A 16,690-nucleotide genomic window follows, 5' to 3' on the forward strand; every position below is an offset into this window, starting at 1 on the left:
GTATTTTCTATACAATCTTTAGGATGGTCCGTTGTCCTGCTATAATCTTGATATACAACGTGTTTCACTTAACACTAAAAACCTGAAAACTGTTTGTTCAGAATCGAAAGTAGAATCGATTGAGCTATATCTTGATGGGGGTAATTATTATTTTTTTAATTTGTATTATTACTTATTTTTTACGTGCCCATTCTACAAATTCGTAATACAACATTGTGCATATTGCATTGCTAGAGGTTGTATACCTTTTTCAGTATTTAGGGGTATTAATAATGGCTGATTACTTGGACGATTATTTTTTCCGCTACGAGTTTGACGTTGTTTGTCAGATTAATTTTAAAGTTTATCATAAGTCATAACAAATTGAACTCGTACCTAATTACAACCTTGTCACTTTGAATGTTAGGTTTAAATTTGCTTACTGCGTCACCTGTTCAATTTGAAGTTTACTGTGACAAAGCTTGCTTCACAGTGACATAGTTGTCTATTGGTAAACCTTATGTCGTTGCAGTAACGTACACAAATCAATAGTTTTAAGGTTTATGATGGTAGCTAGCAATTATTTTATTGGGTGTAGAGTTAAAAGTCGAGTAGAGCTGTACAGAAAATTAAAAATTCAATTTAAAAAAATAATAATCATCAGATTAAAAGATGAATATTCTAGATACGTTTAGAAAAATATAAATCAGTTGGGGTGTCTGAGGATTTGAGTGATACCGGAAACACGGTGTATGATGAGACTTGACTAGTGAAGGAAGCTCATCTGTAAACTCAATGGATGTCTAACATTTTTGGGCCTCAATCGACCAGTAGTCTCAGTCTGAGACGGTTCAGAGTTGGCTTAAATCTACCAGAAGTGGAGATGATCCGGGGTGGCGCGCGGTGGGGAGCGCTACCACGATGTCTGAATTATGCTAACCAGACTAGGTGGGATAGCCCGGTGGCAGATGACTACTCTACACATGTCTAAGGATATCTTTAGCTTACCTAAAACTACCAGTAGTTGGGATGATCGGTTTTTTTCGTAATCGCTGTCAGCTAGTGTGATGACGACGAGTGAAGCGAGCACAACTGTTAACTCCATGAATGTCTATGAGTCGGCCTAAATAAATCTTCCAATAATTTAGCGTGGTTCTGTTTCCTCCTTGGGTCTATAATTCTACCAGTAGTTGGGATGATCCGGTTTCCGCCTATGGTCGTCATCAGCCAACGTGTCAGCGGAGCTCGACGAGGGTAGCGACCTTGGCTGCGGGGGGAGGGGAGAGTCGGCGCGGCGCGCGGTGGCGAGTGCCACCACGATGTCGACGAGAAGGGGTTGTGGGAGGGTCTTTATGGACTCTTGGTGCGCCAGCTGTGGAGAGAAAACTATGTGTTAACATCTTTTCACGATAAATAAGTTTTGACAATTATATGTAAACGTCCAAAAACATGAAAAACAAAGGCCGCGAAAATATGTAAAAGCAGTCAATTCGAAATTATTTTCTTGTTAAATGCCTATTAGGACAAAATTAAATAAAAATCAAATCCGTACTAATATTATTGTAAATGTGAAAGTGTGTGAAAGACAAGGAGACATTGTCCGTCCTTTCACCGCAAAACGGAGCGACGAATAGGCTAGTTTCCTACTAGTCAAATCAGCTTCTTTTTATGACCTGTCAAAACGATTTACTAGTATGGAATTAGTATGAAATACTGAGGAGTGACGTCACGGTCAATTAATTTACTTTAAATCTTTCTTTTTGACTTATTAAATAGAAATTATGTTTAAAAATAACTACTGTCCATATTTTTCTTCCAATTATGTGGTGCTTTATTTCGTGCACTGCATAAAATATTTTAATTTAAGTATAGGAAACTAGCCTATTGATGTGATTTTTTAAGTGAAGATAGTTGAAGGGATGGAGAGTGACATAGACTACTTTTTGTCTCTTTCTAATCGCCCCACTTACCTAAAATGGGGGGTTAAAGTTTGTATGGAGCATTCCGCAATTTTCTAATTTAATACGAGCGGAGCCGCGGGCAAAAAAACATCTGCAAATATATCAAATAACATTGTAATGTAATGGCTACCAATATTGCTGGTAACAAGACTTACCTGATAGAAGTTGTGTACGATCATTTTCAGAGCATATTCCTTGATGTCGGCGGCTCGCATTCGGTCGGCCGCTTGCAATATCGCTAGCACATTGTCAGGGGTGACATTGCTTTGTAGATTGTGTTTGCAAAATACTTGGAGGCGGTTATTCGTGAAACCTGCGAATGTAAGATTTCATGTAGACGGTTTTTAAGTGCTTCTGCTGTACTCCTCAGAGGAAATTACGTTAGGATGGAATAAATAACACAAGCTGAGATACAGCAATTTCTTTTCACCACACCAACTGGTAAAGGCTTACTTTGTTCTTCGAAAACAGATAACAATATTGCATTTTATTCACAAGAGTATATACAAAGTAATTTTATAGAAATTTTGACAGTTTGGTAGAATTTATCCATAAATTATGATTTTGAATCATAATATTGAATAAATCCATACTAATATTATAAATGGGTAAATGTGTGTGTATGTTTGTTTGTCCGTCTTTCACGGCCAAGCGGAGCGACGAATTGACGTGATTATTTAAGTGAAAATAGTTGAAGGGATAGAGAGTGACATAGGCTGCTTTCTGTCTTTTTCTAACGCGAGCAAAGCCGCGCTTAAGAGCTAGTTGATAATAAATTGTAGTTTGATGTTTTATAGTCAGTACAGATGTAGTGCGAAAAGGGTTCCCTTCGTATTTTTCCGGAAACGTTCGTATTTGTCATGCTAGTTCAGTCAATGTCAGTACATCTTGTATTGAGACTAACTGAAATATCATGACACGTTCGTACGTTTCCGTAACAATACGAAGGCAAATCTTTCCGCACTACATCTGTACTTGGTTGGTGTGGCGACAAACTTTGTGATACATTCGGTGGCAAAGTTTCTCTCGCAACGCTCAAGACTTCACTTTTTGAAATCTTTCGCTTCCTCGGGTATCAATATTAGCACGTGCGGTTAAACAACCTTCAAATCAAGAGTGAACAGGCATCTTCTGGGCGAGCTCACTCCATCGTAGGCCACGTCTTTGCCTTTGGCTAGTCTGTGGTCAAGAGTAAGCCCATTTATAAAAAAAAAAAAAAACAACTTTGGCCCCTTGTAAAACAAATAACTATCGCAGAGGTCAGATTAATCGTGGTGACTCTAGTTACTGCCTACCTTGAGTTGAATGAAGTCAGCTGATGGCATTTCTTACGGAAATAATCTTGCATCAATTTCTAGTTTATGAAGGAACGAAAACTCGGGTTTATGAAAATGAATAATTTCGCAAAAATATTTCTAACTAAACTTGTAGTAACTATTACCTACTCCTATGGTTATAGATACTTGTAGCAATATTTAGTATTTACCATAATAAATCGGCGCTTGGAACAAGTAAAGTGAATCTTCAGTAGGCATGTTGGTGTCTCCGTAGTAAATATAGCGCAGCAGCGAATCGAAAGCTTCTTCCGAAGGCACCGTGTCGCAAATTTGAATCTGCAAGGAAAAAAAAGATCTGTAAGGAAAGAGAGAGAGAGAAAGTCTTTCAACCGAATTGACAGTAGCAATGTATAGCAAACTAATGAATTGTCTCCTTATGAAACGAACAAAAAGCAGCAATGTATGTCGAACAGCCGCAAACTCAATAATAATTATAACCTCACACATCGCTGAAACATTATTTTATTATGCCTGCGACGGCATTAATTTTTAGTCAAACTTGACTAGACAAAGAAGCCCAACCGTATTTGTCTGTTTTTCTATAACCGAAGCGCGCGGCGAGGATGGAACGGTGCCTTGTGTTGTTGTCTCGCTCTAGTATCGCTCTGTCCTGCTCTAGTGCACACACCCTCTACTAAAAGATAGAGTAAAGTGGTTAGACTAGACTCACGCTAGTCATGTTGCCCTCATCTAAATGGAGTACAGTGGTTAGACCGGACTCACTTTGACAATGTTGTCGGTGGGACAGTAGGAGCAGAACATGGCCTCAAGGTAGGCTGAATGGAGCGCTGCCTTGTCTTGTTGTCTCGCTCTAGTGTCGTCCTGTCCTGCTCACATCCGCCCAACCAAATAGAGTAGAGTGGTTAAACTAGACTCACGTTGACAGAGTTGTCAGAGGGACAGAAAGATCGAAATATGGCCTCGAAGTAGACTAGATGGAGCGGTGACTTGTGTTGCTGTCTCGCTCTAGTATCGTCCTGTCCTGCTCTAGTGTCCTGCACACATCCTCCACTAAATAGTAGAGTGGTTAGACTAGACTTAGACTCACGTTCTCCTCAACTAAATGCAGTAGAGTGGTTAGACCGGACTCACGTTAACAGTGTTGTCGGAGGGGCAGAAGGAGCGGAACATGGCCTCGAAGTAGGCGGCGCGCGCGGCGAGGTCCGGAGCGGTGCCTTATGTTGTTGTCTTGCTCTAGTGTCATCCTGTCCTGCTCTAGTATACTACACACATCCTCAACTGAATGGAGTAGTAGAGTGGTTAGACCGGACTCACGTTGACAGTGTTGTCGGAGGGGTAGAAGGAGCGGAACATGGCCTCGAAGTAGGCGGCGCGCGCGGCGAGGTCCGGAGCGGTGCCTTATGTTGTTGTCTTGCTCTAGAGACCTACATCTGGCTTTTACTTTACGCAAAATAATCGAGACTCATAAACCGCTTTACTTGTATGAAAAATTAAAATGAACGCAGGACGCACATAAAAACCTTTTGAGAACTCATCGACAGAACTCATTGCTGGTCCCAAAACACAGAACCAAATTCTACAGGGGGGGTTTCAAATACGCAGCCACAAAGATATGGAACAACTTACCTCCACCATTGAGATGTCCCATGTCTTTGTTTAAATACAAGAAAATGGTAAAATTATACCTGCTCGATTTACAAAAAGGAAACCAACCCCAGTAGATATAATTGAATAATTTATAACTAAACACTTCTATTTTTATTTATTTTATATATATTTTTAATTATTTTATTTTTAATTATCATATCGTCCCATTAGCATACAAGATATATGATCAAACGAGCTTCGCAAGCTAAGTTCGATCGATATTATATGACTCGCTTCATTGGAAGATATAATTATTAAGTTTACATTATTGTAGTTTATTTAATCTACTGGCAACATATTGCACGCTTATTTTAGAGATTTATAAAAAATAAGTATTTCAATTGGCTCTAAACCTTCCCCCCACCCTCAGGTCGGTGTCAACCGGCGGTGGGATCCTCATTATTTTCAGAGATTATTCTAAGCAAAACTTTGGAATCTGGGTGTATCGGGGGGGAGGGTAATTATATCTTCCAATGAAGCGAGTCATATAATATCGATCGAACTTCGCTTGCGAAGCTCGTTTGATCATATATTATATTTCCTCGCTTCATTGTTCGATATAATTATTAAGTTTACATTATTGTAGTTGTTTAGAGACAAAGTTTTGCGGATGCCAATTGTGAAAACAAAATTAAATATTTATCATTAAATTTTGTTACATAATTATTACTAAACAACTAGCAATTACATAATTATGTAATTTATACACAAGATCAGTCTTATTCAGTAACACAGTTCATAATTAATTATAGCAAACTGATCTTGCAAATAGGTCTTCGTCAACTATTTGACGATGGCAGAATTTAGGAAATATTTGCGAGGTTGAGGTCCAACCCGCAGTTTTTCTGATAATGTCAAACATTGACCCATGCCGAAACGGCAGTAGACGTGGTAGTATGGCGAGTGCCTGTGTGCACTAAATGTTGCCACGTCCATCCCGATCTCCGCTAGTACTTGTTTTATCCACCTGCTTATTGACTGTGCCATTGCGTCCCTGTGAGGGCGCTTCGCAGTTAATAAGAGGTGTTCTGAGTTCGGAGGCCTTTTATCGCTTGTTAGAGTGAGATACTCGCGAAGGACCGAAGTCGCGCGACACGTTTCTTTAAGGTACGAAAGGAACAGTATAAGTATGTCGGGGCAGATAGTTATATCTGACACGATAATTTTTACCCCATTTGGGTAGTGTATATTCACTCATTTAATCAGTAAGAATGTTGGCACGCGATGGGCAGTGCATAATGCCAATAATACGACAAGCTTTTTAGTACCTAGGTAATCTGCTCTAAAGATATAGTCGTATTTGGATACCATTCATCAATGTAATCCAATACTATTTTTGGATCCCAAGAGTGAGTAAGTATATTTTGGAAAATTAGGTCTCATTTTAAATATGCGTTTTAACAAACGTTTAACATGTTCTGTTTTTTTTTTTTTTTTTTTTTTGGTCCTGAGAAACAGGGATAATGCTGACCTTATGATTGTTTATGGATCCATAATATGACGATCCTGCTGTGATCAAAATGTCCACCATAGTTTAAATCACGTTTAAACGAAACGTTATATTGCTGAATGGTATTTTTAGAAATAGATGCGATCACATGAAGTTTCCTCAGATAACCTTTACCGGAGAGCACCGCTGCACCCAGGAAAAGGCGCTCGTGGAACGGATTCCTGGTGCTGTGATCAGAACAGACCTTATGTTCTTCGGGGCTCATGTAAATAATATCGGATTTTACTAGTGACATTAACAAAGGAAACTACGCTTGGGATTGCCAGACGGGGAAGCTAAACTTCCTGTTACTTTGTCATAAATTATCTTTTTTAAAGATTTTAAAATGATCGGCAATGGAGGGAAACTATAAAAGTCTAGTGTAAAAGCATCTACAGCTGATGCATCTGGGTATTTCCACCATGATAAGTAAGTGTACATTTGGCATTGGAGCGAGAAGAGAAAAGATCAATATCAGGCTCACCAGCAGTATACATTATGCGTAGCAGTATAAACGCTTCATGAGATAGTTACCATTCAGTATCGAGATTCACATTTCGTGATACCCGGTCTACTTCTATATTGTCTTTCGTATATTTAATATTTATATACGATGCAAAAAAACCAAAGGTTTCGCTTCTTCGCACCACTGCCAAATCCGTCTGAAAGGGTCGTTCAAATTTCGAAATTGAACGCTGCCCATGCGATTTTCATCGCTTATATCAGTTATAGCTTTCGTATTGTCTATACGAATTAATATAAAACAGTCACAACGACGGTCATTTGAGAAATATTAAGAGGTAAACATACTGCTAACATTTCCAAATGGTTTATGTGGAAAGCTTTTTCCTCGGATCTCGACGCTCCGTGTGCAAGAGAATATAATATTCATCCCCCAGTTCGGATCATTTAATATTAGTTTCGGTAATTTAATTTTCTTACTATAGTTTGGGTCGCGTTGCAAGGCTAGAAATTTTTGGCGTTCTAGAATTTTAGTATATAGCCACCCAAATTTAGCTGCAGGGCATGCGTTAATAAGTACTCCGATCAGTTGAGATAATTCTCTAACGGAACAAGAGTGTAGTGACAGAGATTTTCTAACCATCACGTTGATTTTCTTTCGTTTTTCCCGTAGGTAAAAAAAATCGACTGAGTTTGAACATAAAACCTAAGTCTCGACAAACCTGTCGTGGTTTTAATGTCCTATTAGTATAGTTTATGACAAAGCACAAGCATTCTAGTAGGTTAACGTTTACGTTTCGTAAACACTCTACCACAGAACACCCCACTAGAAGCCAAATGCAAGCGATATTGTTCGAGACGCAAATCACCAATCCTTGCGGGGTGAGGCGGGCGCGCACGGTGCTGCCATTGGTCGTTTCAAATAATGGCGCGCCTTTATGATTAGCAGTAGGGATGGGAATGGGACATGTCTATTATAGACAATGGTACCGGTACCAGTACTGTGGTGAATTTGTTTTGCAACAAATTATAATATTATAATTAAATTATAATAAGGCCTAGTTACCCTTCGGGTTGGAAGGTCAGATGGCAGTCGCTTTCATAAAACTAGTGCCTACGCCAAATCTTGGTAGTAGTTTCCAAAGCGGACCCCAGGCTCCCATGAGCCGTGGCGAATGCCGATGCCGGGATAACGCAAGGAGGATGATAATTGTGATAGCATCTCAATAAAAATCATTCTAGTAACTAATAACTAAACTGTGCATTTTTACTTACGTTTACTAAGTTAAATAACCAACTAAATATTCTAAACTAATCAATGAACTAAATACCACTACAGACTCTACAGATTCTAGATAATTATTCACTATTACAAATCTGCTTTCTTTTATATTTCATAAAATTGGTAGCACATGGTACGAACGGCAGTACGAAGTTCCCGCAACAGACATAAACTAACATGGCCCCATGCCTAGTCGTTTACGTGAAAGGGATAGCATATCACATTGTTAACTCGGTAAAGAGGGATGGACGCGCCTCGGCGCCGCTCAGCACAACCATATTGACCAGTATAAATGAACTCCGCGGACAATAAACAATATTCAACAAAATAATTAATTTGACTTAACTGTGGAATGTTGTTCCATCTTTTTTACATGTAGAAGTGTTAGAAGACTTGCCGCACCACTTTATGCTGTAAGAGACCATTGTTTGCAACCAAAATTGATTATTTAAGATTTTTTCCTGAGCGGACACGGACACTGTTAGCGGGTCGTATACTTGGGCGCTACTGATCGGTGTCGCACGCGTTCAAACTTTTATAAACCTGATTTGTCGTATGCTTGGTGACCGCGAGTCGCCCTGTAAGGGCCATCTTGTTGTATTGATCTGTGCACTCTACATAAGAGTACCGACACATAAAATACCGCGCTAAAAAAAGACCATAAGACAAAGCCGTAAATTCATTTAAGTTAATAAACTAGGGTTTTCATCTTCAAAATGGACGCTCAGATATTTGCGGCAATATCTCGCAATAAGAATCAGTGGGTAAGCTTCCTTCAAATCAACTGTAGCCATGAAGCTACCTGTTGGTAAGTATAAGCTTAACAGTTGGTCTGTGGTTTTCCATTTTGAAATGTTCTCTAGGAATAAATTTGTTCAGCTTTTCGAGATTTGGAATAAAACGTTTGGTGTCATAGATTTTTGTGACAAAAACGTTCTCGAAATAAACTGGTCATGCTGTGGGATGCAAGGGACAACTGCATCCAGCTGAATTAAATTTTGGACGTACCTCCATAACGGCTTTTCCACTACTCCAATTTATTTTTGGGGTACAACGTCTTGAAAAACCGGACGTTCAAAAGTTACAGAGCAACCGTTTTTAAGCGAATCTAAAATAACTTCATTTGATGTTATTTTTGACCAGCAATCATAAAAAATATTTTATTTTACCAGCGTGAGGTAACTGACTCATTGTTGAGGAGTGGCACGGGGCTTGCCCTGGCCCGCTGGTCTAGCTGGAGGGTTCGGGGTTGGTTGACTGCTGTCCTTTCTCTGGGCCCCCCCGCCTTTCGACTGGTAACGAGGAGGGCCTGACCCGTTTCCCTGAAACTGGTATTGGTTGCGCGCCGACGTTGTTGTCGAAGTTGATGGAGCCGTGTTGCTCTTTCCCGAATATACAGACTTTTTATCTGTAGCCATTGTTTCTCAATTACTTTTGAGGCTTTTATGTTTTCCGGGAGTTTACTTCCATAGAGTAAATCGCCCGCATCTTGAATTATGGTCAAGAAGGGTTTTTATAACCTGGGTGTGACAAGCCTTGTACGTGCTTGGGTTTTGCAATAATGCAAGTCTGATAAGATGCGACAACTGTCGCTTAACAGCTTGATAGCAGTGATCTTATATATCATCAGACGTCAATAGAACAGTAATAGCTCGGTTTATGGCTGTAATGCCTACACCCAACTGGCAGCTGCCACAAACAGCATGGCTGTAATGGCCGCAGAAATTTCTGCATGAAGCATCTAAATGCGTACAATTTTCGGAGATAAGGTATTCTTTTAATATCTTATCCTTCAAATATTTGGTAAACCCTTGCGGACTAATGATAGCCAAAGGGAGGCTAAGTTACCGTGAATTTTTCCCCAAGTATGGGTGTATGTTCGGTATATAGCCTCACCTAAATACGGTAACCAGGTCTGGGTCCAAATCAGGTACTTTTGGAGCTGAATTTTCAGGAGTTGAGCCTGGCGCCGTACCCGCAAGGTGTTGCGTCTTCAGGTAAGATCTCCGGAACATTCTCGATGTATGGAGAATTCGAGTCCTGGTAATCGAGTTGGTTGTCCGGAATGTACCATTTCGGTCTCCGTGACTTCTTGTTCGAGAAAGCAACGATGCTTTCTGAACAGAACAAAAAACCAAGCCATAATTTAGTTTTATAAAAACTAAAATAAAAATAGTACCAAAATTGTGGGTACACTGAGAGAAAATACAACCAGTTTCATGTTCGTTCAACAAATTTTTTGGTTAAAATAGCACCTACGTGCTTTTTGGTTCAAACAACAAGCTACTTGTCATTTGAATCAACAAGTCGATTTTATAAAAACAACCTGACACATATTGTTTTAAACATACGTTTGGCTGATTCAAACGGATAAACCGCAACAAGTCGAACTTGTTAAATTCACAATGCAAATTTCTCTCAGAGTAGATTTCACCCATATGCGCGAATGCGCGTCTTACTTAGTGTTATCTCGCGGATAACATTCAGTAACTAATGTTCATATCAACATGTGTTCGTAATAGAATCACCATGTCTTACATGAGTTATGCCTTCGTGTTGACTCACGGTCAACCCCCCGGCTGCCTTCGTGTTGACTCACGGTCAACCCCCAGGCTCGCGTCTTGTTAAAAGTACGCGTTGTGTGAGGATCCCACCGCCGGTTGACACCGACCTGAGGGTGGGGGGGAAGGTTTAGAGCCAATTGAAATACTTATTTTTTATAAATCTCTAAAATAAGCGTGCAATATGTTGCCAGTAGATTAAATAAACTACAATAATGTAAACTTAATAATTATATCGAACAATGAAGCGAGGAAATATAATTACATATTATATTACATACCTTTACGTACAGATACTCACACACACACACACACACACACACCCAATTACTCAGTTGCCCACACACATACAGTCGCCGTAGCCTTTAGTGCAATTTATGGCAGTTGCTGGAATCGTGGACGACCTAGCTAGGGGCTAGTCTGAAAATCAGCGCTAGATAGCTCACTATGTCTAACTAGCACATGCTGAGACTCGTACCCATTGCCTAGTTTCTAAGTGTATGTACTTTCGTTTATTTTTATTTTTTTCTGTTCTGTAAATTTAGTATTAAGTTATTAAGTTGTACAATATTCTTAGTTATGGCAATAAATATTTTTTTTTTTTAGTGTCATCCTGTCCTGCTCTAGTATACTACACACATCCTCAACTGAATGGAGTAGTAGAGTGGTTAGACCGGACTCACGTTGACAGTGTTGTCGGAGGGGTAGAAGGAGCGGAACATGGCCTCGAAGTAGGCGGCGCGCGCGGCGAGGTCCGGAGCGGTGCCTTATGCTGTTGTCTTGCTCTAGTGTCATCCTGTCCTGCTCTAGTATACTACACACATCCTCAACTGAATGGAGTAGTAGAGTGGTTAGACCGGACTCACGTTGACATTGTTGTCGGAGGGGCAGAAGGAGCGGAACATGGCCTCGAAGTAGGCGGCGCGCGCGACTAGGATGGAGTGGTGCCTAGTGTTGTTGTCTCGCTCTAGTGTCCTCCTGTCCTGCTCTAGTGTACTACACACATCCTGAACTGAATGGAGTAGTAGAGTGGTTAGACCGGACTCACGTTGACAGTGTTGTCGGAGGGGTAGAAGGAGCGGAACATGGCCTCGAAGTAGGCGGCGCGCGCGACTAGGATGGAGTGGTGCCTAGTGTTGTTGTCTCGCTCTAGTGTCCTCCTGTCCTGCTCTAGTGTACTACACACATCCTGAACTGAATGGAGTAGTAGAGTGGTTAGACCGGACTCACGTTGACATTGTTGTCGGTGGGGCAGAAGGAGCGGAACATGGCCTCGAAGTAGGCGGCACGCGCGGCGAGGATGGAGCGGTGCGCGGGGCGCGAGGCACCGCCCACGCGGAGACGGACGTCACTTAGCGACGCCCCCGCGCCGCCGACGAATACGCACATGTCCTGTTCTAGGGTGGTTCCTGTAGGAAATAAGTGGTTTTAAGTAGGTTGTAGCGCTCCAAATAAATGTTCATAAGCGTTCTTAAGATATCGGAAACCTTCTGAGGTTTCTACCTTATGAGGTTGAGGTTTAACTTTCTGAGGTTTATAATAGACTACGCTAGTCGTTATTTTTCGGAGACAGCGGATAAGTTACAATTTCCACCACGACTTTTGTCTTCAAGTGTGGTCCAACACGACAACATTTAAAACACTACTACCTATACTAACCTATAATATATTTTACACTTTCTTGCGGCGCTGACGGTTTGGCCTGTGGTCGATGCCGACGAAACACTTCATCTAGAGACTGTTTTCTTACATATTGTTAATAAAAATACAATATTTACTAACCTATAATATCTTCGTCACTTTCTTGCGGCGCTGGTGGTTTGGCTTGCGGCCGGTGCCGACGACGGATCATTTCTACCATTAGACTCTTTTCCATTGTTTCAAATTCCGGCGACATAACTATCTGTGTGAAGTTGTAATCTTTGACTAGAAACCTGCAACATAGAAAAGGAATACATTTAAGATAACTTAGTCTCCTGAATATTTAGGCTGAGACAGTTTATTCTGTAACTTCGTAGCTGATATGTTCAGTCGTATACACAAAGCATACAATACAAGCCCGGAGTGGAGAGCTGGCAACACGTTGCTATAGTAATCGCAGAGGCCTTGAGCAATCGAGCAACTGGTACGCGTAGGCGAGAAATTAGGCGTAGCACATACTCGTACCTGCTAACACCCGCGGTCGTGGCAAGCCGCCCCTTAGATGGAGAGATGACATCTGCCCACTAGCTGGCGATAACCGGATGCGGACGGCAATGGACCGACAAGCGTGGAGGTATGGAGAGGAGGCCTATGTCCGAAGACGGGCGCTTTAAAGGCTGCTATAGATAGATAGACATACCTGAGGCAGTATTCCTTGACGGAATGCAACTGAGCGTGATGAGCTGAATGGAGAGCTGGCAACACATTGCTGTAGCACAGGTTGGCTTTAAGGAATCGGGCGCAAAGTCCGCGTAGGCGAGGAATGTTCAGGCGCAGTGCCAGGCGAAGGACTTCCATTACTTGTAAGATTGTGGAGGGCTTTTCGGGGTCCTCGTCTGTAGAAAAAAAACTTGTGATAAGAGCAATACACATATTTAAGTATATAATAACCTAACCACAAAATTAAAATTTTGAAAAAAACCCCGACCGCGACATAGTAGACCGATTTTCATAAAACATGGCTAAGAACACTCCCGACTTACTCAGCTTTCAGACAAAAAAACTAAATCCAAATCGGTTCATCCGTTCGGGAGCTACGATGCCACAGACAGACACACACACAGACAGACACGTCAAACTTATAACACCCCGTCGTTTTTACGTCGGGGGTTAAAAAAATCGTAAAGAACCCGCACTCATCTCAATAAGAAAAAATAAAACCGGCCAAGAGCGTGTCGGGCCACGCTCAGTGTAGGGTTCCGTAGTTTTCCGTATTTTTCTCAAAAACTACTGAACCTATCAAGTTCAAAATAATTTTCCTAGAAAGTCTTTATAAAGTTCTACATTTGTGATTTTTTTCATATTTTTTAAACATATGGTTCAAAAGTTAGAGGGGGGGGGACGCACTTTTTTTTCCTTTAGGAGCGATTATTTCCGAAAATATTAACATTATCAAAAAATGATCTTAGGAAATCCTTATTCATTTTTAAATACCTATCCAACAATATATCACACGTTGGGGTTAGAATGAAAAAAAATATCAGCCCCCACTTTACATGTAGGGGGGGTACCCTAATAAAACATTTTTTTCCATTTTTTATTTTTGCACTTTGTTGGCGTGATTGATATACAAATTGGTACCAAATTTTAGCTTTCTAGCACTAACGGTTACTGAGATTATCCGCGGACGGACGGACGGACGGACGGACGGACGGACGGACGGACAGACAGACATGGCGAAACTATAAGGGTTCCTAGTTGACTACGGAACCCTAAAAAACTATTGTTAGCTACATTCCACTGAGTAAGTTGGAGACAAATATGACGCCGGTGTTCCCTAAGAAAGCGGTATTACTATTATTATCCCACATTGTCCCACCACTGGACAAAGACCTCTCCCTCTTAGTGCATTTTCGCATTATCCGATCCGATATCGGATGTAGGACAGATATCCCATATATTTGTCCCGCCATCTTTGATTTTTGCCTTTGAAATCCTTCCTACATCCGATATCGGATCGGATAATGTGAAAACGAACATAACTCTTCCACTTATACTCGAAAGAAAGCGGTAACATCTCGGCAAATTATACAACAACATACAACAACAATCACGCCTGTATCCCATAAAGGGGTAGGCAGAGCACATGAAACTACTAAAGCTTCAGGGCCACTCTTGGCAAATAAAAAGGGGTTAAAAGAAAACGAAACTATGGCATTGCAGTGACAGGTTGCCAGCCTCTCGCCTACACCACAATTTAACCCATATCCCATAGTCGCCTTCTACGACACCCACGGGAAGAAAGGGGGTGGTGAAATTCTTAACCCGTCACCATACAGGCCAAATTATAAAGCAAGAAATTCTAGTGCGTATACAAGCTCTGAAGCTACTATACAAAGAAAAGTTCAATTTTGGTGCTTGAATACTTACATTTTTCGCTAGGATCGATCCGGTCCGTGTATATAAAGTTGAGCACCATATCAAACGCTTGTGGTGTGGCTTCAGGTAACTTCAGTGTGAGACGTGGTTTAGCTTTGTAGTCGTATACTTCTAGAGGTTTTTCTAGGCCTTCGTCTATACGCCGAGATAGTTCTTCGCGCGATTCCCTGCAAGCAAAATGCAGTCGAATGTAGCACGTAAAGAAAACTGTATTAGCAAGTTACAGACATAAGCAAAATAAAAATAATGGGTAAGTAATACGAGATATATGAACGTATCGTATATTACTTATAAAATATACGCTCACTTTGTATAAGCTTCTCCAGCATAACGTTCACTGGTTATAATGCTCAAAATCGATAATAGCAAATCATCTAATTTCGAAGTGGATAATGTTTATTCTCTATAATATCAGTGTATATAAAGATTAATGTATATAACGTTAAGGATACCTAATATTTATAACATATATTAATCAATTATTCTAACATCAAAAGGTGTAATGTTCATAATATCTAAGATCTATGTTTATAACGTTTGGGATACCTAATATTAATAACATATATTTTTCAATTAATCTAACATCAAAAGGCGTAATGTTCATTCTGTGTGTAAGATTTTAAATGCATAATAACCTAACCTAACCCACTTTCTTAGCAACAGTTTTGTATGGGGGTCGCAGTTCTAACCTAACCTAAACCTACTTTCTTAGAAACAGTTTTGTGTGGGGGTCGCAGTTCTAACCTAACCTAAACCTACTCTCTTAGCAACAGTTTTGTATGGGGGTCGCAGTTCTAACCTAACCTAAACCTACTTTCTTAGCAACAGTTTTATGTGGGGATCGCAGTTCTAACCTAACCTAAACCTACTCTCTTAGCAACAGTTTTGTTTGGGGGTCGCAGTTCTAACCTAACCTAAACCTACTTTCTTAGCAACAGTTTTGTGTGGGTGTCGCAGTTCTAACCTAACCTAAACCTACTTTTTTAGCAACAGTTTTGTGTGGGGGTCGCAGTTCTAACCTAACCTAAACCTACTCTCTTAGCAACAGTTTTGTATGGGGGTCGCAGTTCTAACCTAACCTAAACCTACTTTCTTAGCAACAGTATTGTGTGGGGTCGCAGTTCTAACCTAACCTACTTTCTTAGCAACAGTTTTGTGTGGGGGTCGCAGTTCTAACCTAACCTAAGCCTACTTTCTTAGCAACAGTTTTGTGTGGGGGTCGCAGTTCTAACCTAACCTAAACCTACTTTCTTAGCAACAGTTTTGTGTGGGCTCGCAGTTCTAACCTAACCTAAACCTACTTTCTTAGCAACAGTTTTGTGTGGGGGTCGCAGTTCTAACCTAACCTAAACCTACTCTCTTAGCAACAGTTTTGTATGGGGGTCGCAGTTCTAACCTAACCTAAACCCACTTTCTTAGCAACAGTTTTGTGTGGGGGTCGCAGTTCTAACCTAACCTAAACCTACTTTCTTAGCAACAGTTTTGTATGGGGGTTGCAGTTCTAACCTAACCTAAACCTACTCTCTTAGCAACAGTTTTGTATGGGGGTCGCAGTTCTAACCTAACTTAAACCTACTTTCTTAGCAACAGTTTTGTGTGGGGGTCGCAGTTCTAACCTAACCTAAACCTATTTTTAACCGACTTCAAAAAAGGAGGAGGTTCTCAATTCGACTGAATGTTTTTTTTTTATTTTTTTTTTTTTTTTGTATGTATGTTACTCGATATCTCCGAGAATCGTGGACCGATTTTCAAAATTTTTTTTTTGATCGAACCGGTATAACCCCGAGATGGTCCCATTGGCACCAAGTCAGGGTCTGATGATGGATCCTGGAGAAATCGAGGGAACTCTTCAAATGTTATAGGCACATGTAATGTTTTTAGTCTATTTTTCAAAGGTACACCAGTATTTACGTCTGATGGTAATAATTTTA

General features: G+C 40.6%; 1 protein-coding gene across 1 annotated transcript in view; it reads right to left on the reverse strand.

Annotated features, from left to right (window-relative positions):
• Nucleotides 1-665: 665 nt before the first annotated feature.
• The window catches only part of LOC125242170 (leucine-zipper-like transcriptional regulator 1), a 33,093-nt gene continuing 17,068 nt past the window's right edge, over nucleotides 666-16,690 (reverse strand). The window contains exons 10-16 of the mRNA XM_048150877.1: nucleotides 14,751-14,926; nucleotides 13,021-13,216; nucleotides 12,462-12,613; nucleotides 11,910-12,088; nucleotides 3,427-3,553; nucleotides 2,096-2,253; nucleotides 666-1,351 (exon numbers count right to left, since the gene is read on the reverse strand). Coding sequence (XP_048006834.1) covers nucleotides 1,160-1,351; nucleotides 2,096-2,253; nucleotides 3,427-3,553; nucleotides 11,910-12,088; nucleotides 12,462-12,613; nucleotides 13,021-13,216; nucleotides 14,751-14,926 — 1,180 coding nt within the window. The 3' untranslated portion in view covers nucleotides 666-1,159. The remainder of the gene's footprint in view (nucleotides 1,352-2,095; nucleotides 2,254-3,426; nucleotides 3,554-11,909; nucleotides 12,089-12,461; nucleotides 12,614-13,020; nucleotides 13,217-14,750; nucleotides 14,927-16,690) is intronic.

This window comes from Leguminivora glycinivorella, unplaced genomic scaffold (genome assembly GCF_023078275.1).
Source record: "Leguminivora glycinivorella isolate SPB_JAAS2020 unplaced genomic scaffold, LegGlyc_1.1 Scaffold10, whole genome shotgun sequence".
Classification (NCBI taxonomy): domain Eukaryota; kingdom Metazoa; phylum Arthropoda; class Insecta; order Lepidoptera; family Tortricidae; genus Leguminivora; species Leguminivora glycinivorella.